The 23,098-nt window shown below is 42.0% G+C and overlaps 1 protein-coding gene across 3 annotated transcripts in view; it reads right to left on the bottom strand.

Moving 5' to 3' along the window:
- LMBR1 (limb development membrane protein 1) overlaps positions 1-23,098 on the bottom strand; it is a 76,305-nt gene that overhangs the window by 33,304 nt on the left and 19,903 nt on the right. For 2 of the 3 annotated variants that reach the window (XM_066627827.1, XM_066627826.1), the window contains one exon: positions 6,772-6,875. In XM_066627827.1, the coding sequence (XP_066483924.1) occupies positions 6,772-6,875 (104 nt within the window). Of the gene's footprint in view, positions 1-6,771; positions 6,876-16,621; positions 16,762-23,098 lie in introns of all 3 variants that reach the window. The other variant, XM_066627825.1, reaches the window with a different exon arrangement.

A 23,098-nucleotide genomic window follows, 5' to 3' on the forward strand; every position in this document is an offset into this window, starting at 1 on the left:
TGTATCAGTTTATGATACACAGAGCTACTCAAAACAGGAAACTACCTTATGCCACCAGACCACTTACCTTTAATACTAAAAGGAGACTGCCTTCATTGACAGATAGCAGCTCTCCAAGGTCTCAGACAAAGAACCTTTCTTCTACTACCTGGCAGACACCAGGGATTGAATCTAGGAGGTGCAACCACTAAGCTGAGGCTTCAGTCTACTTTAGCCATTGCAACAGCCTTAAATATCACTGGTTGAAATACAGGTTTTTGTCCTATGAACATCTAATACAGGGTCACTTGCAATATGTTCTCACAAAAACATCATGCATTTTTCATATGTCTGGCTCTGGTATATCTTCAGTTATAAAAGCTGTTTGCCAATGGTTTGAGATCAAGTAACTAATGTCATGGTTCTTTTGAATAGCAGACAGTTCTCCAGACATGAAGAATAACATGGATGTACCAGAGCCACAGTATCAAGATGAGTCAAGTCTTGAGTCTCCGCCCTCTTGGCTCAAGTCACCCACGAGTTGTAATGGCAGCCGTCATGACTTGTCCAGAGCCATTTTTCAAGTCATTTTGAATTAAATCTGAGTCTTTTTGAAAAGCAACTCATGCCCTGGAAGCAGCGGGGGGAGGGGGAGAAGCAAGCACACACACAAAACAGAGTTGCAAGCACACACAAAAGCAAGTCTTGACTCGAGTCTATTCAAATCTTTTCATTTTTAGAGTAAAATCCCCAAATCCTGACTAGATGCCCAAGTTTTTGACACGAGTGACTTGAGTCTGTAAGAGTCATAAAAAATGCAACTCACGTCAGAGTCATCCAAGTCTCAGCCCATCCTTGGAGAATAATGGGTTGGAGTCAAAGAACCAGAAGAGGAAGGAAAGCAAATGGTCACTTCTTCCCCAAAAACTTTTGATCAAGTCTTTGCACAGGAGTATCCTAGGTAATAAAGGTCCAATCTTGTTATACATGGAATTTTTTATGCAGGGATTTGTATAAAATCCCTCAACAAGAATGGCCACTGCAAATGAGAAGGAAAGTGCTGATCCCTGGAGAAGGGGAAAAATGTATCCCTTTAAAATCACAGTTTTAAAAAACTGCTTTTCTTACTGTTGTAGAGACAGTCATGCAAGTGATTATGCCATTCTTCAGCTGACTGAGGCAAAAGCAGGGGTTCTAATTTCTGACTGCTTCTCTACAACAGTAAGAAAAGCTGTTTTAAATCAAGATCAAAGCACTGGCACCAGCTCAACCTGATTCTCACCAGACGCTCCAGCCTTCCCAGCATCAAGATCACACACAGTTATCAGGGTGCTGCCAGCAACACTGAACACTCCCTGGTGTGCAGCAGAGTGAAACTGCAAACAAAGTGACTATCACATGAAAAAGGAAGGAAGACCTTGCATTAATACCAGCAAGACCCGGGATCAGAGAAAAGTGGAGGAATTTGCAGGAGCGCTTGAGGAATCTCTTCCAGGCCCGGCCAACGCAAACGCATCCAACAGATGGGAACATTTCAAGAATGCCGTTTACAACACCGCCTTGTCCATATTCAGCAAGAAGACCAACAATGCGGCAGACTGGTTTGAAGCCCACTCTTGAGAAATGCCCACTCTTGAGGAGTTGACACCAGTCATTGAGGAAAAGAGGAGAGCTCAAGCGGCATACAAGTCCTGTCCCAATGAGCACAACCTGCAGGTCCTCACAGCGAAGTCCAGCAGACTGCCAGGAGATGTGCTGGTGACTACTGGCTCCAGCTCTGCTCCCAGATAGAGATAGCAGCTAACACGGGCAACATCAAGGGGATGTATGATGGTATCAAGCAGGCCCTAGGTCCAAAGCAGAAGAACATTGCCCCTCTGAAGTCTGCCACAGGCAAGGTCATCCAGGATCGGGCGCAGCAGATGGAACGCTGGGTACAGCACTACTCTGAGCTATATTCCAGAGAAAATGCGGTCACCGAAGAAGCGCTGAACAACATTGAGTGCCTGCCCGTGCTGGAGGAGCTTGACAGTGAACCAACCCTAGAAGAACTTCACGTGGCCCTGGACTCCCTTGCCTTTGGCAAGGCACCTGGAAAAGACAGCATCCTTGCTGAAGTCCTAAAGTGCTATAAAGAGATCATCGTCACTGAGCTGCATGAAATCCTCTGTCTCTGCTGGAGAGAAGGTGGCGTACCTCAAGACATGAGGGATGCAATCATCATCACACTGTACAAGAACAAAGGCGACAGAGGTGACTGCAACAACTACCGTGTCATCTCTCTCCTTAGCGTTGTAGGAAAGCTGTTTGCCCAAGTTGCACTAAAGAGGCTCCAGGTACTTGCAGAAAGCGTCTATCCAGAATCACAGTGTCCAGAATCACAGTGCGGATTCCGAGCCAACAGGTCCACCACTGATATAGTATTCTCCCTTAGACAACTGCAGGAGAAATGCAGGGAACAATGACAGCCACTCTTTATAGCCTTCATAGATCTCACGAAGGCTTTCGACCTGGTCAGCAGGGACGGCCTCTTCAAGATTCTCCCCAACATCGGATGTCCACCCAGGCTCCTCAGCATCATCAGATCTTTCCACAAGGACATGAAGGGCACTGTTGTCTTCGATGGCTCCACATCAGATCCCTTTGACATCCGAAGCAGAGTGAAGCAGGGCTGTGTTCTTGCGCCAACCTTGTTTGGAAATGCCTTTCGAACTGCAACAGAAGGCATCTATCTCCGGACCAGATCAGACGGAAAGCTCTTCAACCTCTCCAGACTGAAGAAAGTCCAACGTCCAGCTGAAATGTCTGCATGACAGCTGAAATGCAGCTGTCACTACCCACTCTGCCAAAGATATCCAACAGCTCATGGGTCATTTTAGCAAGGCCTGCCAAGATTTTGGACTGACGATCAGCCTTAAGAAAACACAGGTCATGGTTCAGGATGTGGACTCACCTCCCTGCATTACAATCTCTGTGCATGAACTGGAGGTTGTCCATGACTTTGTGTCCTTGGCTCCACGATCTCCGACACTCTTTCTCTCAACACCAAGCTAAACAAACGCATCGGTAAAGCAGCTACCACGTTTTCCAGACTCACAAAGAGAGTCTGATCCAACAAGAAGCTGATGGAACATACCAAGATCCAGGTCTACAGAGCTTGCGTCCTGAGTACGTTTCTGTACTGCAGCGAGTCATGGACTCTTCGCTCACAACAGGAGAGGAAACTGAACGATTTCCACATGCGCTGCCTCCGACGCATTCTTGGCATCACCTAGCAAGACAAAGTTCCAAACAACACAGTTCTGGAACCAGCTGGAATCCCTAGCATGTATGCACTGCTGAAACAGAGACACCTGCATTGGCTCGGTCATGTTGTGAGAATGGGCGATGGCTGGATCCCAAAGGATCTCCTCTATGGAGAACTTGTGCAAGGAAAGCGCCCTACAGGTAGACCACAGCTGCGATACAAGGACATCTGCAAGAGGGATCTGAAGGCCTTAGGAGTGGACCTCAACAGGTGGGAAACCCTGGCCTCTGAGCGGCCTGCTTGGAGGCAGGCTGTGCAGCATGGCCTTTCCCAGTTTGAAGAGACTCTTGGCCAACAGACTGAGGCAAAGTGGCAAAGAAGGAAGGCCCATAGCCAGGGAGACAGACCAGGGACAGACTGCACTTGCTCCCAGTGTGGAAGGGATTATCACTCCCGAATCGGCCTTTTCAGCCACACTAGACGCTGTTCCAGAACCACCATTCAGAGTGTGATAACATAGTCTTTCGAGACTGAAGGTTGCCAACTATGTATGTAAAGGGATGCACTTTTAATTTTTTTAAACTGCTTTTATTTAACACATTTTATGGTATCAGCAGAGAGTCCCAGAATCAAACCCTTGCCGATGACAAGGCACAACCTTATTTCATTAGGAGTAGTGGGTCTTTAAATCTATTTTTCCACTGTTTTTTCATTCATGGTTTTTTTTTTATTCACTAGGGGTTCCGGAACGGAACCCCAGTGGGTAACAAGGGACGACCTGTATTATCTAGTAGTTCTCGGGCTTCAGTTGTGCAAGAGGCTGTATGAGATTTTGCCTGACAAGATTATCATTTTTTAATTTCACATTTTTCACTTTCATCATGCAAAACACTAGCAAAAAAAGCACAGAAGAGCCCTTTCACAAGCAAAAGGTGCCTTCCATGGGCAGGTGCCCCAATGCATCCAACCCCATGATACCAATAAGCTGCCATTCCACAAAAAAAGACACTTTCATGCAGAACCAGCTGAAGCATCAGCTAGTTACAGAAAAGGATTGCAGCAGACAAAGAAAATGTGATCAGATAAAAATCAACATACAAGCACTATAAAGGTAAGAAATTCACTATATTGCTCATCTACATGCTTTACAGAAAGATTCTAAAAGATAGTCTAAATAAAATAATTTGGGGTAACTGAAGCTTTTACGGTAATAGTTGATATCCTAGCCTGTTCAAGACATTAATACTGTATGCCAACATTCTGAAGAAAGACTGATCTGTCTACATTTACAGTTTACGAACATGAAGAAAACGACAGGCCCAATAAAAAAATGAAAACCGTGGACTAAGGAAAAAGGCCATTTAAGCCCTTTTTTAAAAGGACACAGCGTTAAGCCCCTTAGGCCTAAAATATCCTGTCTGAATTAACAGAGTGGTTTAATTAAAATCCTAGACAGAGAATCATGTTTAGTTTGATTTTAGAACAACCAACACATCTATCCATGGAGAGTGGCCAATTTCCGTATCTGTATCTCTGTGTAATATGCAAGTGCTTTTAAAAAAGAAAAAACCTTTTGCCCAAGGGAATCAATGGGAACCTACCAGAGAAGCCATATGCCTTTGAGAATGAATGCCATCAATTAGATGCGAAAAAAACACACACACACAATAAATTTGCAAGTGGCCAAATGAAAAAAATTGTACTCTTTAAAAAAAGGACAGAAAATATTAGTCTAACTGGAACATCACCAAAGTCGGCTTTACAAGTTAAACCATAATTTGCTAGTTATACCATAATATATTATACGTAATATGCAATACAACATAGCCTCAAACAATACAATACTTGTAGGAAAAATAGTAGCGTCTAATTAGGAAAGACATTAGAATACATCCCTTCATAACCAATGCAAGTTTAACAGTGCCTAGCCTTTAAACACAGGAAAAGGAATAGGATTCTGGAATCTATGATTCTACAACGAGGAAAGATTGAAGGATTTCACACATTCTCCTCTCCCTACTCCTTATGTGAACTGCCCCATCAGTCTTAATTAAGTCTTATTTGCTATATCATCAGTCTTATTTGCTATATCATTACTACATCACAAATATTAGTAACCACTATCCAAGTGGCCACTTGGTTTCATTATACTGTACTAACTGAAGTCCTACATGCACCAATCAATACAAAGAACAGAAATTGAGCCTTTGGGGGAATAAATAAAGCTGCAAAATTATTTGCACCTTATTAATAGAGAAAGCAGTATTTCCTCAAGATTAATCTGAAAAACCTTGAAAGGTATGCAAGTCTTAGTGATGCTTCCCCCGAATGGCTGACACACCAAAACATTAGAACCCAAACCTGCCTTTCAAAGTAACCTCTGAAAGAATTATGACTTGGTGCCAAACTCCATCATGGCATATTCTCTCAGTTATAATCTATAAAGATCTTCCTTTAACAAATTGTTTTGTCACTAATTCTTTGTTGCATCTCTTACCACTCGCAGAATTTGAATCATTTTTTCTTGTGTTAATGACTTTCATTGAAAGAAACAAAAGTCAAAAGAGAACAAATGGGACAGTCAGCCCAGAGAGCAAGTATTTGGATTTCTAAATGCTACTAGTGCAGGAAAATGCCGGGGTGAAAAAGAGGGGTTTGTTTTGCTTTAATGCTAAAAAAGTAACTTACAATAAAAGAAATCAATATCAGTTCACAGATCCTATAGTTCAAAAAATCCAGTCATTTCATCCCACAAGTACAAAGAGGCTCTTAAAGTGGCCACTCATCTGCTTCCATTAAATATCAGTAATCCACTGATGGTCTTGAAATATCTTATGTTATAGTTGTTGAATGGCAGTGCCTGGATGAAAGACCATTGGGAGCCCCGGTTAAGTTACTCTAAGTGTTTCAAAGAAGAACAGGATACAAATAAAAAATTCCAGCATTAGAGTTTTGTACTAATAAAAATCACAGTTGCCATTCATAATTTGGAAAAGGAAGAGACAAGATGGAACAAGAATTTTAACTTTCTGTATATTTTTAATATACAAAGACAAAGATTTGGGTGCGTGCGTTTTTGTTTTTTTTTACTCTTCTGTTTCTATTCCATTTATGAAGTAGTTTGATCCCCTAATCAACAATTATAAAGTATATATGCCAAGTGGAACTGGGGCTTGAAATGGTAAGTTTCACCTCTCCTTTTGGAGATACACATGCATGAGCCCACATGTGCATCACCACACCCTCATTATCACCACCTCCTCCTAAAATGGCCAAACAGGGAGGTTTTGTTCCCAGAACCCTCCCTGCCTGATCAGTTTAGAAGAAGCAGAGAGAGGGCCGTGGCTGTCCTCTACCCAATCACTCTCCTGGAAAGAGAGAATTGCTATGCCCATTATCTTCTCCCCAGCTCCGCCACCATGATCTTTAGTAGGTGTGACAGTTTCCCAGTTTGCCCAGCCACTGTCCCTTCCTTCCTAATCTTTCTCCATTTACTCACTTTGCTGTTTTGATATTACATTTAAATATATTTAAAATCCACATACCTTTTTTAAGCCAGCAAAGCCTTCTGATTCCAGAAAGAAGAAAGCAAAGGGCATCAACACAAACAAACAAAGATTGGAAAAGAGGGAAGCAAGATTCCATAAGCCTAAACAAAATGAAAAAGATGCATGTTACTTGTAAAGAATACAGGATTTGTAAAATAACATATCATAATTGATACTACTAGACTAGAAAATTCTCACAAAATGACTTTGGGGGTTCATGCCCTTATTCAGTTCCTCCGATGAATGGAAACTTACATCAAAAGGTGTTGCGGAGGACATAAGTCTACTTTGCTGAGGCATAGAAAGATACAGAAACTCAAAGAGATGCCTTTAGGGCAGTGGTTTCCGAAGTTTTCTGTACCACAAACCACCTCGTTCCAATGTTCCTCATGGTGCCAGGAGAGGCCCCAGAGGCTTCTTCAAGGTTATGCCAGTCTGGCAGCACACTCTATTGGCCTCTGCAGGCTTCAGAATGGCCCACAGAAGTGTCCGGAAGTGACTTCCAGTTTTTGGAGGCAACTTCCAGTTTGCTTCTGAAAACCAGACGTCACTTCTTGATGCTTCAGCAGGCCATTCTGAGGCCTACAGAGGCCAATAGAGTGGATCACCAGCCAGATGCTACCCAGAAGAGGCCTGTGGGACCTCCCAGTAAGGCTTTGCAGCCAGCAGTGTCACTGAGCCGGCAACCCCCTCCCCTTCCAGAATGGCTCAGATTTGGAGTGAAAGTTCCAGGGGCAGGCAGGAGGGCCCAGCTCACAGCCCACTGCACATGGGCTCACTGCCCAAACTTTGGGAAACCCTGCTTTAGGGTAATCTGGTCCAAAGGAGAAGGGGGTCAGGATGGCTGGAGCTAGGTCCACCACTGTGCTACCTTGCTGCCTCAGAAGCACTGAAAGCAAGCGTCAGGGTCCATGGCTACAAGGATGACCTCTAAAGGATTCCAGGCTCAACAATAAAGCTGCACTGGATCAGAGGTGCAGGCAGAGTTCCTAAAGGCAGATACTCTGGGGATGGCAGGTTCTTTGGGTGGTGGATGTTATATCCACAAAACTTCTGCAGATATATACTGGATCCCTGGCTTCAGCACTTCCTGGCCTGCCTTCTTCTTCCCCTCTTAAGAACATAAGAACTCTTTCTCTCTGTCAGCTTTCTTAGCCCTTCCTACTCAACCTCGCCTGAACCCTTGTCTTACTTGGCCTGTCACTACTTACTTTTGCCTCCCTCTCCCTTTCTTTAAACCCTCCCATACTGCAGGTATGCCCCAATGAATGAAATTGCAACCAGCTGTGCTGCCACTCAGGTCTCATGAGACTTGTTCACCAGGTGGCAAAGTCATAGCCAGGCAGAAGCTGAAATGGCCCCAAGCACCACACACCACATGGATTTTCTCCTTACAGTCACCCACGCACTCTTCCACATCATCATCAAAATGAAGCAACATGCTTGATTACTGTGTAGATTTAAAATTAACAGAGTGAACTAAAACAGCAGAGGGATGCACCAAATAAATATCACAATTTTAAAAAAACACCAGAAATTGGGGAGGAGGGCACAACTTAAGTCTCCTGTGAAAAGGCATCTCAAAGTCATTGTAGGAAAGTAGGAAATGGCATCACAAAGTTAAAACAGAGTGATGGCATTTTTGCTACATAACCCCCGATGCAGCAAGCATGAAGAGTTTGTTTTTTTTAAAGCGTACCAAAACAACTACTAAAGGGGACCTCAAACAGCAACAAAATGCTATAGGAAAAAGAGTGGCAATGTTTTTCCAATGTCTTGGAACACTGCAAGATCCTTGCAAAATCTTTTCCCAATTGAAAATATTTGCCCACGAAAAATCAGTCTACTCTCCACACTCCCTGAATTTTTTTTTAACTCTTAACTGCCTGCCATAGACCACTATACCTCATGGTATTTACTGCATTCCAATGAAGTGTTACCACTAGAACCATTAATATAAAACCTACTGACACTTTCATAAAAGAAAATTAGAAATCCTGTACCTGTGTTCCTGCAGGTAATATAAATCCTGTATCACTTTGTTTGAAACCTAGAATGGACTGGCATTCTACCGAATAGCCACTATTGCCTAAGTGGCTCTGTAAAAATTACAATATGGAAACTTGACAACCTTTTAAGGTTCAGATTTCTCATCTTTAGAAGGTACTCTGTAGGCAAGACTGAACACTAACAATAACCACTGTACATGAACACCAACTGCAAATAGCGCTTTGAACAGATTTTCAACAGCATAAGATGATAGGATAGGAAAGATGATTAAGTATTGTTAGATGAAATTAACATAGCACAGTCACTGCCACTATTCCCTTTAAGCTGCTCAGTCACACAGCTCAAAATCCACCAAAGCTGAGCTCTACACAGCTCAGATCCCAGCAACGACATCTAACATCACGATGCTTCTGGAAATGATGAGAAGCTGCAACATGAAGGGGTCTACACAGTGGCACAGAGCACTTAGAAGGAATATTGGTCACTGCTGATAAAGAAATAAGTTCCAGAAGTACAAAACACCTAAGTTGTCCTCCAAAGAATGCGTTTATTATACAGAAACATTTCCCATAAGTAAAGTGCAATTTTGCTCTCACAGGTGGGTTGTACAACTAACTTGTATCCTCTGCAGAACAAGAACTTAACATGTGTGTGGCACTTAAGTCTGCAATGCATAGATGTGTGCGAAAATGGTAAATGTGAAATAATGCTATATAACACAAAATTTGCATCAAAAAATGAAATAAAACTAATAAAGCAAAATAAGCCCAATTTTACCCCTCTCAGAGCTGCCTCATGGTCCCCTTTCCTTTCAAAGGAGTTGCAGAGGCCTCTCCAGAACCTCTGAATGCTGGAAAGTTACAGTAAGGGATCATAGGTTCATTCATCTTATTGGTGCAGTACCCGTGTCCACCACTAGATGGCTTCAGCTTGAAATTTTCAGAATGCACCTTTCCCAGAGGCTTATAGCCCCATTACCAAATTGAAAGAAAGTGAGTTGCTAAGTGTTGAAAGAAAGCACATAAGCTGCATGATGAAAGGTTACTCCTACCACTTTGTGCTAAAAGAATTCTGGGCTAGTCAGGAAGACCTGTCTATCGATGCTTGCAATGGATTCCCCTCTGTAAATACTGGACTATGCCTCTTCTGCAATGTGCCTAGATGTTCTAGATATGCACAAGTCCTTTTTTTTGCTATTTTGCATGCCCCCCCCCGTATCGAACGAAGTGCCGTTTGCATTTTTTCTATGCTGTTTTCCATGACCTGCCCCTTTGCTTCCTCCAGCACCTATACTGAGATCTAGAATGCTTCTGGGCTGCACGTGCTTTCACTATATCACTTATACCACCTTTCGAGTGCACATAAACACTGAGCACTTGAACAGCAAATAAACTTTTTTAAAATAATGATTTGGAATAAAAACACATAAGACTGCTTTTTGTCTGTCAATTTTTTTAATTTAATGAAATTTGTGAAAAAAATAACACCCTATTCTAACACCTCTAGCAATGTATATCACATCTATTCTCTTCATGGATTAGTTATTTACTTACAGCAATGGTTCCCAAATTAACCATGGTTACAGCACCCTTCCTTTACAGCGGCCTCTTCTTCCTGGCTCTCCTGGGCACCACCACCTTGAATCTCAAGAGAGTCGTACAAAATCTCATGCAAACCAAAATGACGGCACCCAGGAGAGCCAGGAAGATGTGCACTGCCATCCTGGATACTGTGAGATCTTATGAGATCCAAGAAGGTGGCACTCAGGAGAGTTGGGAAGAAGGGGCTGCTGGGGACATCCCGTGGCACCCTGGGAATTCACCGCTGTGCCCTCAAGCACCACAGTTTGGGAACCACTGCCTCACAGGGTTGTTATAAAGACTATTATCCCCATATTGCAGTGAGGGAGCCGAGACCAAGAGGTTGCCCAAAAGCACCTGGTGAGTAGAGGTGAGTTTAAAATCAAGTAACCCTGATTCACAGCTCAGTCACTACACTAGTGCTGCTCTCAGGAAAAAGCAACCTATATCCTGAGAACATGCTCTGCATGTATAAGCTGTTTTGCTAATTATCTTCCCATGTCACACAGCACAAATATTTGCGCATCTGTATAAGGAGGAGCACAAGCAGTTTACAGCCAATAATGCTTTAGTACCAGAAGAGGAGGTCGTCTTAAGGAAGGAACAAAGGATAGGGTAAAGATTGGCTGATTGTACAGAACAAGAGGTGGGCAACCACACCCTAAGTACTCATATGGCTGATGACAGAAAGCATGTATGAAGAATTTTATTAGCAACTCACACTATCCCTGCCAGCCAACTCTGATACAATCTCAATGTTAAAGCATTTAAGTAAAAGAAAACTGCAATTAAGTAAGCATTTTACCACATATGATAAAGCCTCACCCTTCCCTAAAGAACTTTGTTGAACAGAGAGCAAGTCCTGTTTTGTGGGCAAATGCAGTTTTCATTATGCTCTATCTCCATCTGCTGGACACTCATGAGATAGCAAAAGCAAACAGTCTCACTTGAAGGGGACATTAGCTTTTCCTCATTTCTCTACAGGATTCTGAAACTGAGCCAAATTTCCTGATGCTTTAAATTTTAAATGTCTTTTCCCCTTATCATAAATATTTTGGCCTTCAGAAACATATACAAAGGAATTGCTGCTGTTCCATTTCTACCTGATGTTAACAATCAGGCATTTGTCACAAATACAAATATATTTTTGAAGTTATGAAGATCTAAATTAATACTAGATATCCATTATTTCTTAGGACTCTAGTTTATAGAAAGGACTTACCACATAAAAAGATTGCAACAATGTATGATGCCATGTAGGCAAAGTTTACTACTACATAAAACCATTCATGTAGTAAGCTCTGATTCAAAAGTACTCTGTGTGCCCCAGGATAGGAATCACTGAAGACGACTATTGAGCTGTAGCCTAACTTTTTTCAGAGCACTGCTGCATTATCAAAAGCTCCTTTCAGAAATGGAAGGAGGGTTGGGTTCACAAAAGGGGTCTTCATGCAAGCAGAGAGATCTCCTGTACGAGCACAAATCTCCTTCCACTTCTAGAAGGGAGTTCCAAAACAGATTAGTGGTCCACAAAGGGTTAGGATACAACAACCAAGCATGTCCTCAGTATATCAATAATCAGTTACATCAGAATGACTAAGGAACTCTGCAGAAACACAAAGTTGGCAGCTAAATAATTCAATATAAAAGTAGTATGCTGACATTGTACAAGTATTCCAAGCTGCTGCAAAAAATTTATGTACTAACCCATTTAGTAACTCAAAATCAATTCACAGAACAATTTTCCCCATAAGAAGGCAACTTCTAGTTAATTACTTCATAGTCCCTATTTGTCACGTCACTTCTCTTTATTACCAAGCATGCACACACACGCATATGGTCATAGGTGAATGCTACAATGGCATGTGACCCAGGCTAGGCTCATGTCTGTCTTGTCCAAGTGAATATCAGACCCCAAGCTTTTTACAAAGGCAACAGTTTTGTTACTTGCCACCAACACCACCACCACTTCCTGCATCTTATCCACCACCTGCATTCCACAGGGCTGCATCTCATCATGCTATCATATTCAACCCTGCAGGACAATGTTGCAATCTCTGAAGTATCCTGTCATTAAGATAAACGCAGCCATCTAAGTCATAAAGGAGAGAGTCTTTAATCCCTGGCTCTTCCTCCCCTCCCCTACTGCCAATTTAACCCAAGTTCCAGGATAAATGAGTTTGGCCTCCATGGACAATACCAAGGGCATTCACTCAAGCCCCTCAGAGACTTGGCACAAAAGAAACAAAACTGCCCATCAGAAAACATTAAAAAAACATGTGTTGGTAAAGAGTAAGTTCATTCCACAAAAGATCCAATTTTAGTCTATGGCCAAAGACCCTATAAAAAGTATGGCTACAGATCTCAAACAGTTCTCAATTCCTAATCTGCAGATAAGCGTTTGAAAAATGTATCTGCCATGCTATGCACCATCCTTCTCTCTTGACAAGTCATCCTTCCTCCATGCTAACAGACAACTAGAATAAGTAATTCATCTCACTTTTCCTCATTATTTTACTATACTTCAAAGCTTCTCTACTAACTGTTAGATAAGGCCCCCTCTCGAAACTTTGCTCCCTCCTTGCAATCTTCTCTCTCTCTTACAATCCAGGTCAACTCGCACACAAGTGCACCAGGACCTGAGCCCACCGAGCACCAAAGAACAGTCTTGAGTACTAAACACCCTTGCCCACTTGGAAACACCCCATCGATTTCCCTGTTTGTTGTCTCATGTGTGTGTCTGCAAGCTTGTTGGGCACCCTAGCCTTTACTGCTCATAGCATCCTAACCATTCAAAGAACTCATCATAGCCAATATGGACCAATAATCTTGACCAGAGGTCCTGCTCTTCTGTCTTCCTGTCTTGTATAGCCACTAAGTAAACTTAGGGCACAATCCTAACCAACTTTTCAGCACTGGCATAGCTGTGCCAGTGGGGCACATGCTGCATCCTGCAGTTGGGGGGCAGTCACAAAGGCCATCTCAAGGTAAGGCAATGTTTGTTCTCTTACCTTAGAGTTGCATTGCCCTTACCTTGGAGCTGGAAAGTTGGTTAGGATTGTGCTCTTAGTGACTTCTCTCTCATAATCTCTCTTTGTTGGACTTTAAACTGAGACCCCCTAGATCTATCATCTCCCAGTTAAGACAAAGCCCAGAGATTGGCCCTCCTCTGCATACAGTTCCCTTTTAACCTATGTAGCAATGGTACTCTGAAATATATGGATGACATTCACCAACTGTACTCTTCAGTTACAGTTGCTCTATCACAGTTAAGAGGAATCATAGAGTGGGAGAGACTAGCTCATCCACTCCAAAGAACATTATGTTCTGTTGAAGGGATTGCTCCTTGCCTTATTTATATCTAATTTTTCACAAAAGCAAATATCATACCAAGTTGCATATGGGCTATTATGCATGCACAGAAACATATATACTGTAGGTACTCGCCTATAAATTGATCTCGCAGATAAGTCAGGGGCAGATTTTGAGCCAAAAATCATGGAATTTTCTAAGACCCTTGGATAAGTTGGGGGGCTTAAACTTCGGGGGTGTCTGACTATAGTTCTGTCTGATTTAACCCAAGGTCAGATCCTGAAAAATAACCTACCAGTAATTGTTACCTAAGAACTGTATTCTCTATTTTAAATATAGTAAAAGATCCTAAGATACACTTTATACATTAACTTTTTAAATTCTGGCCCTCACAACCTTTTTGTAAACACTATCACAGTAAGTGCACTGTAGAGAACGCAACAGTAGAACCATTAATCAAATTCTTCTTTAAGGCGCCTGGTGTGCTAAGCCAAAGGCTCAACATGTAACATACAACTTATAACACATAACTGGGAGTGTGCACAGTGGAAAGACAAGCAACAAGGACTGAGCATGAGCAAGCGCAGCTGCACATAGATGCAACTCTATTTACTCAGAAGTAGACCCACAGCTTTCCATGGATGCTATTCCATGGGTGCACTGAATTGTAGCCTGGAACTTCGTTTCAGATGGAAATGAGGACTACATCCTGGTGCTTTAAAAGTCAGACCCCTAAACTGAGTGGGGTGTTAAATTCTTTGAAAATGACTTGCCAGGAACTGTTCTGAGGCAGCAGCATAAAGAGAAATAAAGGAAGAATTTTACCTTCTTCTCCAAACTGAAAGGGAGTTATGGGACCTTCATTGGCTTTGTGAGGAGTACAGTGCTGCACTTCCATAGCAGCAACTCTCATACAGGCTACAATTTCCATAAGTTCCTTCACTTCATTTCCTATTTGAGGAAGTTATAATGGCTCCCTTTGAATACTATAACTACTAGTAAAAATTATCCTTTCTTCCACCCCCTACGTCCTGCTTCTCAGTCCAGTTCCACTCTCCCCCCCCCCAACTTTACCAGATAGCTGCTAAGCTTCCCAGAAGCTCCCCGAGGCTTCTGCTTCATTTATTCTATTGACCTGGGTATAAGTCAACCCAGGGTTTCATGCTCAATTTTCAGGCATGAATTTTTCAACCTACAGGTGACTATATACAGTGCTCGTACCACAGCACATGTGGCAACATCTTCCAGGCAAGGGTAATGAACAATTCTTGTGTTTCATGACCAGAACAGTCTTCCCTTCACATTGTGAAGTACTAAGAAGCTGCCTTCGTAACCATTTCTATACCTCCTCATATTCCACTCGTATTTAAAGCAGTGGTTTCCTCAATTTCTCTTTTTAACTAGGGCCCCTCTTCCAAAGCTTTTAGCTTTATTTAAAAAAATTATGGCACCAAAATTTTTAGCTTTATTTTAAAAAAATTATGGCATTTCTACGTCACTTTTCAGCCAGCAGCCCACGACATCAAAATAGAATTACACACTGTAAGAAAAACAGACAGCAAATTAAACTAAATAGAACTGACATTGCAAAATACATAACAAAGCTTCTCACTATCCATTTAAAAGTGAAAATGAGCAAAGCCATGTGAGCTTTCAGATGGAAAGGGGGAATTCCAGAGCCTAGGTTCCAACATAGAAAAAGCCCTTTAAATATCATGGTCCCAAACCATTTTGGACTTTGAATGTCTCTCCCATACAATTCTATTCACTTGTTAAGACCTGAAGCCTCTTCTGAAGCTCTAAAGTCTGGCTGGTGCGCATGCAGAAAAGAGTCTTCTCTCTGGTGGTACCTAGACTCTGGAATCCTCTCTCTTAGAGGTTACATAGTCTCATGTCCTTAGACAGATGGTGAAAACTTTAAGAAAGGGTCATCTCTGACCTTCTCCTAAAACCTCACACAGGACCTATCACTGGAATAAAGCAATCAGTCTTCCCAAATCAAGTTGGGATGATGGGATCTCAGCACCACCAGTCACCAACATGAATCAGTGAGAACCCTCTGCCAGGAGGCATTTATTCCTACCCTGGGTGCGATGAAGAAACCTACACATGCCTCAAGATGTTATGATATTTCGCACCTTAACTTTGGGTATCCCCATCCCACAATTTGAAAATTAAATGTTGTGATTTAAATATGACTATATGTTTCAGATAAATACTTTTAAGCACTGATTATAATGCATGCTTGGCAGAAATGCTTTTTAAACCTTGCATAAGTTTCAATTCCTGTTGCTTTCCTCACTGACTCTCATATGCAGAATTTTATGTAAAATATTTAGCAGTGTTTTTTAGCATAAGGACTGCAGATCAAAAATAACTTCCAGAAGGGGAGCCATCTTAATCTATAATAGCAAAAAAGTCTTGCGATACCTTAAAAACTAACATTTATTTCAGCACAAGATTGCACAGACTAGTCTTCTGCAACCAATTCATGAAGCGGCCTGTATTCCACAAAAGCTTTTGCTTAAATACATTTGTTAATCCTAAAAATGTCACAAGAACCTAAAAATAGTTAATCCCATATACATCAGAAGTGCTGCTTGTTCATTTAAGCAATGTGCAACCTACCACAGCTCAAGGCTCAAAAATGGGTGACCACACAGTAAATACTCTACCCTATTCCTGGTGACTAAAATCACCTTACACCATTTCTAGAAGATACATAAGCCGGTGCTATGGAAAGTCCATAAGAGAAAAGAGTGTTCCAAGTTGAGTGGCAGCCACCTGTGGGTTTACAGAATTACACATGCGGTAGGAACTCTTTCCTTAAGCTGCCTGCATGCCCTTATGGGGTTGACTGGCTGCATAAACAATTTAATTACACAAATTTTGTGCTACAAGGCATTATAAAGTACTAATATTGAATTATATAACCAAGTACTAACCATGTATTAGAGAGCCATTTAACCACTGAATATAGTAGCTTTGTGGAAAAGAGAGCAGGATCTCATTGCTGATTATCGAGAAAGGTAGAAGGAGGACAGCACCAGCAGAAACTGCAAGAGTAAATGTACTCAAGAACAGCCTGAAAATGAAAGAGATGTGTTATTATTGCCAATACAATAGTTCACACATTTAAAAAAACCTTCAAAAACAACTTCCCTTCAGATATCACTCAGCTAATAAGAACTGTTTGTAATGATGATCTAAATTCAACATGCAATCCTTAAGAAAAATTAGGATGGAAACATAATCCCTAACATAGCAGGTTGAAGCAGGCAACCTTCAGCAGGCAGCGTACTGTCTCCTAAGACATTTCCAAATTTTTTCTTGCACAAGTAAAGTACTGGAGATCTGGAAAGAGGATTCCTTTAGTCAAAACAAAAGCTGGCAGAAAGTAATGCTTTAACGCATTAGCAAAGCATTTAAGCCATTTCTGCCCAATGTTGCATATATGCGACAGGGATCAAATGTGTACACCTGTGGGCTGGGCAGAAATGGATTAAAAGGTGAAGCGTAAGTCTCAAAATGCAATTACATGATAGGAGTGAGATACAAGATTTTATGAGATGATAAAGAAAATAGGATGGTAAGATTACATTTCTTCTATATTTTAAACAGGCCTAAGAGGTATGTACAAACTCCAACACTAATTGAAGTTAAATGCTATTCTGTGATCTCCAACAAAATGAACCTTTTCCAGAAAGAGTGCATTAGTGATATTAGTATGGAATTTTAAGAGGTTACATCTCAAAAATTCTGTTCTCGAAAGTGTTAAAAAATATATAAGTTCCTCTATATTCTCAATTCTTAAAAGTTTCCACTAATTCAAGAAGAACTGCAATGAATTTCAGTGAAGTCAGATGAAATTTCCCATGATACAAAGATTAAATCCACATACATTTAGAAAAAGAGTGGTTAAAAATAAAGGAAGTTGATATTCTGGTGACTACCAACACACAGCTGAAGGCAGCTTCCCCACATATTCAACTACATTTAAAGTGTTGCACTAAGTTCTGTGTTTGAAATATTGTATTCTATACACATACAACAAACACAGCCTAAGTCAAATTTGTCACAATTAATGAAAGCACTCCCTCTGCTGTAGAAGATTAGTACTGCTAATATGTACTAGTCTTGAGGCTTAGTTTGTGTAGCACTCATGTTAGCCAAGCTTTTCTCAGTAAGTAACTAACAATAGAGGGGAACATACACCAAGTGGCTGTATTTAGAACATAAATCAACTAATGCCAAAGCATCTATGGTCTTGCATTTCTTGAATAGCAACCCTTCACAGCAACTCCACTTACGATTTTTTAAAAAAGATAACTTAAAAAATATTCATAAGGGATTGGGTTCTGCTGTTCAAAGAGGAAAGAGAAAATCTTACAATGCACACCCAAAACTTTGGCACATCTAAAGTCGTTGGTTGGATCCCAGACATAAACTTTGCATCTCAATGAAGAACACTCCATCCTAATTTTAAAGGACAGATCTGTGAACTGAACAATTTGTTCTTATTCCTGTTCAAGGATTTCCCCTTAAAATAACATTTGGATTTCAACTAGTGAAAAACAGGCCAAAAAATGGAGGGGGGCCGGGAAACCAACTTTCTAAAAGACTTCACTTATGCGGACTTCATACTGCAGATACTGGCAGGACTCCAAACAACCAGAGAAGGGGTTCTGGTAGTGCAATGATATTTCCAGTCACCTCATCCCACTGCACTCTGGTGCTCCCTTGAAAAGATGACATTCTATAGGGGTCCTGACCCTCAGAATGGTTCAATATAGCACAGGAGACTGCAGTTGGCATTGAGAAGAGTATGTTTTTGAAAATCAGAACACACAAACCTTAGCATAAGTGGAAGTATCTTCTGCTCACATAAAGAGACTCTTTGGATTCACGCCAACGTAAAATATTTTTCAAATCTCAAAAATGAGATGACATTAACATATACAATGATTAAGTAAAAATGTTGGCTGGAGATAAATCATTCGTATCAAAAAGGAACATTTACATTTCTATGAAAGAGGAAAGACATTATCTTAATTTATATACTGGCTTATGTTACACAGCCAACCCACTATCCATTTAGTTTCAATGACCTCAACCGGGTGCATATGTTTACAGAATTTTCTCTCTGCCTTTAAAAAGGTCAACAAAAAGAATATCAGGACTATGTAATAACTTCCATTTGAACAATTTCAATGCCATAACCGCATACCAGAAAAACCAGACTGAAACTGGCCATTTTCAACGAGCTTCCAAAAATTTGAATTTTGAAAAGGATACTTTTATAGAACAATCACTGAAAGTGATAAGAGAAAAGTACAGCTAAGAACTTGGTAACAATAAAGTCTGAATTTTTATTTCACACATCAAAGGGCAGCTAGACATTTCTTTGAAGCAAAAAGCATCTCCAAAGAGCAATTAACACAAACTGACCTGTTCCAGGTATTCTTATACACCTAAAATAATTTGCAACATGAATGGAGCTTTGTTGTCTGGTTTCCAATAATATTAGGACAGAATTGCATCATTTTGTCCAAGTAAACATGGAAAAGACAGATAGGATCACAAAGGTCAAAGAAATGTCACTATCATCATCATCATCATCTCAGTGCTCAAAGTATAACCCTGAAAACACAGATGTGTTGTCAATCAGTTCCATTTGCAGCATTCCCCATAACTGATATGCCACCAAGCACACATTGACTCATACACGTCCTTCTGACTTCGTTTCCCATGCAAAAGACTTATACCTTACCCTACCTTTTCCCTAGTGACCAAGGAGCCCAAGGCACTTCTAACATATAGTAAGAACCCCATTACATCCCTGTCAGTGCTAGGCCTGTAAGCTCACCTTTCTCCTCTGCACAGCCTCCAAGCCTGCATCATTCTTTATTACATTGTTTTCAGTGCTGGCACTTTTGTTGCTGTCACCATCAACTGGAACAACAGGGAGAGCAACCCAAACTCCTCTGTTTCTCCTATCTCTATCCCTTGGAACCCAATGCTGCCATAACCACTGCCATTTCCTATAACAGCTACAGAGAGAATGCAAGGCTCCCAGCATTCCCACCAGGGGTCATTAGAGGAGCAAATAACACAGTAGCACTAGACACTAGCACTGTATGTGCATGTGTCCGTCCATGTCCAGAGCTGATGCCACCATCACCTTCTCTGATAACCAATGGAGGACATCTGCAGGATCTCTGCAGCCATCAGAAGATGTAGTGATGGCACTGGACGCTAAGGGAGAGCCCCCATTTACCTCTCTCTCTCGACACTGAGCTCCACCATGCCGCCGCCTCCTCTAATGGCCACAGAGGGAATGCTAGGCCCCCAGAGCTCACTCCGCCAGCCATCAGAGAAGCAGCAGTGGAGATGGATGCCAAGAGTGGTGTAGGTCTTCTGCATTCTCCTCTTTCATACTATAGGACAAGGAGGAAATGGAGCCAGTCTAGAGGAGGCAGTCTGGGAAGTCTGGGGGTAGGTATGGCGTAGCCCCTGCCACTTCACCATCACCTCCAAATCACTGCCTGACACAAAGTTCTCAACTTGTATCATCAACAGGTTGCACCGGGGAGGGGGTTAATACTGGTTGATGTGTGTACAGTTTATACTCTCTACAGTTCCTATACCTATCTGATCCAGTGGATAAAATTTTTCTTTAAGTTTAGTGAAGGACATACAATCTCCATGAGCTTCCATTTACAATATTTTTAAAGGAAAATTCCTTTCTCTAAGTTGTTTTGCTGTATGTTCAAGCTTTCTGTACCTAACTTTGACTTATAAAGGGGACCCCTGTATTTCAAAACATATTGTGATTCACAGAAAACTGCTATTAAAAGATCGAACTTGTTTTGGATCACAAGAACTGCTATTTAGGGGGTATATTTTTTGCTACCTGAAGCAGAAAGTCCAAATAGTGTCTCCTATAGTGCTGAAAATATAAAGTTGCAACATGCCACCCTTTAATCTGCTGAGATCCTGTGGTCCACGCCGCAGCTCCGCGCTGTGGACCACAGTTACAAACATGCCGTAAGGCACATTTGCGAGGCTTACTGACTGGCTCCCGCCGGGGCTAGCCCAGCTCCGGCCAGCAATGAGCCAGTGTGTGGCAGGCGCCTGAGTTCCGTGGCTCAGTGGTCACCTGGACCGCCGGGCTGCGGAACGGGAGATGGGGGCATGGTCAGGGGTGTGGGGGAGGCATTCCAGGGAGGTGTGGCCAGGGGCGTAGGGGAGGCGTATCGGGGGAGGGGGAGAGGTGGGTCCGCGGAGCCGAGCTCCGCAGGATTCAAAGCGCTCGGGTAGGGCTGCTCACCCTACACGAGTGCCTTTACTTTAGTGGCGACCAAAAGGTCGCCGCTAAAGTGAGAAGCCCCATTGAGGGGTTGCTTCCCTTACTCGGGGGAAGGGGACAAACGTCCCCTTCTCCCGAGGAGCCTCCCGCAGTAGCGCAGGAGGTGCAGGATCCAGCGAGAGCCCTCCGTGGAGCCACTGGGTCCCGGAGCTCCAGGCAGCTCAGGACTGGGCTGCCTGTGAGGCAGGATCAGCCCTACCAGTATCGCAGTATCTCTGAGGGGCAGAATTGCCACCTACTCTTGTTATCTTCTACTCTGTTCTCATTATCCATAAATACTGCAGCGAGGCAAGCTCAGGGAAGGAGCCAAGAGACAGGAAAAGGGAGAGGAAGGGTCAAGACCTCCTCTCAAGTAGAGAGACAGCCAGCACGGGGGAAGAAGCATCAAATATTTGAGATATTGACAAGCCCTCGCTATCACTTAGCCCCACAGACTTCAAAGTTCATGAAGCATATGGTGAAGAGGATCCACTGGAGCCTAACTCCTTTTTCCCCAAATGCTCAATTATTCAGTATCCACTAATTCAGAATCCATTAGGTTTCCCAGGAACCTAACCCTAGTGGATAATGAGAACTGACTGTACTTATTACTTCACAGAAACTACCTCACCTAAAAAAGCAAAGGTGTTCAAGAACTCAAACTGTTATGTTAAATTTCCTAAACTGAGGTTTGTTCATTTTTGTTCTGTTTGTTCATGCTTCTATGAGTTCTGATGTAGAAAACGGAAGCAACTTGGTTTTTATGAAATACTACTATCAAAGACTGGGAAACCATGGGCAAATTTTTCTGCAACATTAATTTTTGTGCACCAGAATTTCATGTTTAGCATTAGCATTAGGATTCCCCCCCACCCCCACTGGCACATAAAAGTTAGTATTTCACACCTAGATCATCACTTCATTGGCTACATTAGCCAAAACTTTTGCTCTGAAGTGGTTAAATCAGAAATAATTGCCGCTCAGTTATGACACACACACCAATGTGAGTCAGAGGAATCTTACCAGGTGTACTGCATCAGACAAGAAAACTCTTAAACTCAACTTTTTTGGTATTGCACATCAGCTCTCACTACCTATACATTCTTCCTGTTAGGGGTGGAAACAGACCACTGAAATGAAGCAGCAGACAGAGAACAAAAGAACAGTGTTGGGGGACGAGAGCTAGCTAGAGCTTCACTTTCCAAAGTTTAGTTCCAATGAAGGATGCAATGTTCAACTGAGATATAAAAAACACTTTTAACCATTTAGAAAAGGTTCCCCTAATTAATCAGGCAGTTTAAAAATACAGAGAATCCTTGATTTCATGGACTAATGGGAGGCAGGATTAGAGCTGCCCTTATGGCACCATCCTTCTGGTGCTCCTTCCTCCTTGCTGGAAGTTATGTTCTGACAATTATTTCTGATTATGTTCTGCCAACATTCCTCCTCCTCCATTTGGGAATAGAACTCCCTAAGAAGTGACACCCTTCTGCAGTGCACAACTTATACAACTGTACATTGTATAGGGCAGGAGGTCTGGTCTAGAGGGTAGAGCCTCCGTTAGCCCGAAGATAACATCAGAAGGTCGCCAGTTCGAGGACACCAGCAGCTCCCTCAACGGCTAAGAACGGCGAGACCTTGAAGCAGCTGACAAGCCAAGCTGAGTGATTCCACCCGCTCTTGGTGGAATCTTTACTTATAAAAGATTATATAAGATTATCTTTACTTATAAAACCCACAGGATTAGGGTTGCAATCTCCAACTGAAGTCAACCCTTGAGATTTTCTTAGGCAACATGATGTGATGTCAATAAATGTGGAGGTCCTGCCGAAATATCCAGGTTTGCTTTCACTAATCACATGGAGACTCTACCCAGGGAGCAGGCACCACCTTCGAAAAGGCATTCCTCCACATGCAGATTCCTCTTCATGGAGAGTCTCTGTTGTGACACATGGTGCAACATCAAACAAGAAATCGGGAGTTTTGTTCAAAATTATTGGCTTGCTTACACTTTTAAAAACGGATCAATTAATTTTGCAATTAAGATTTCTTTAACCATTTAATTTCAATTAGC

This window comes from Tiliqua scincoides, chromosome 5 (assembly GCF_035046505.1).
Source record: "Tiliqua scincoides isolate rTilSci1 chromosome 5, rTilSci1.hap2, whole genome shotgun sequence".
Classification (NCBI taxonomy): Eukaryota; Metazoa; Chordata; class Lepidosauria; order Squamata; family Scincidae; genus Tiliqua; species Tiliqua scincoides.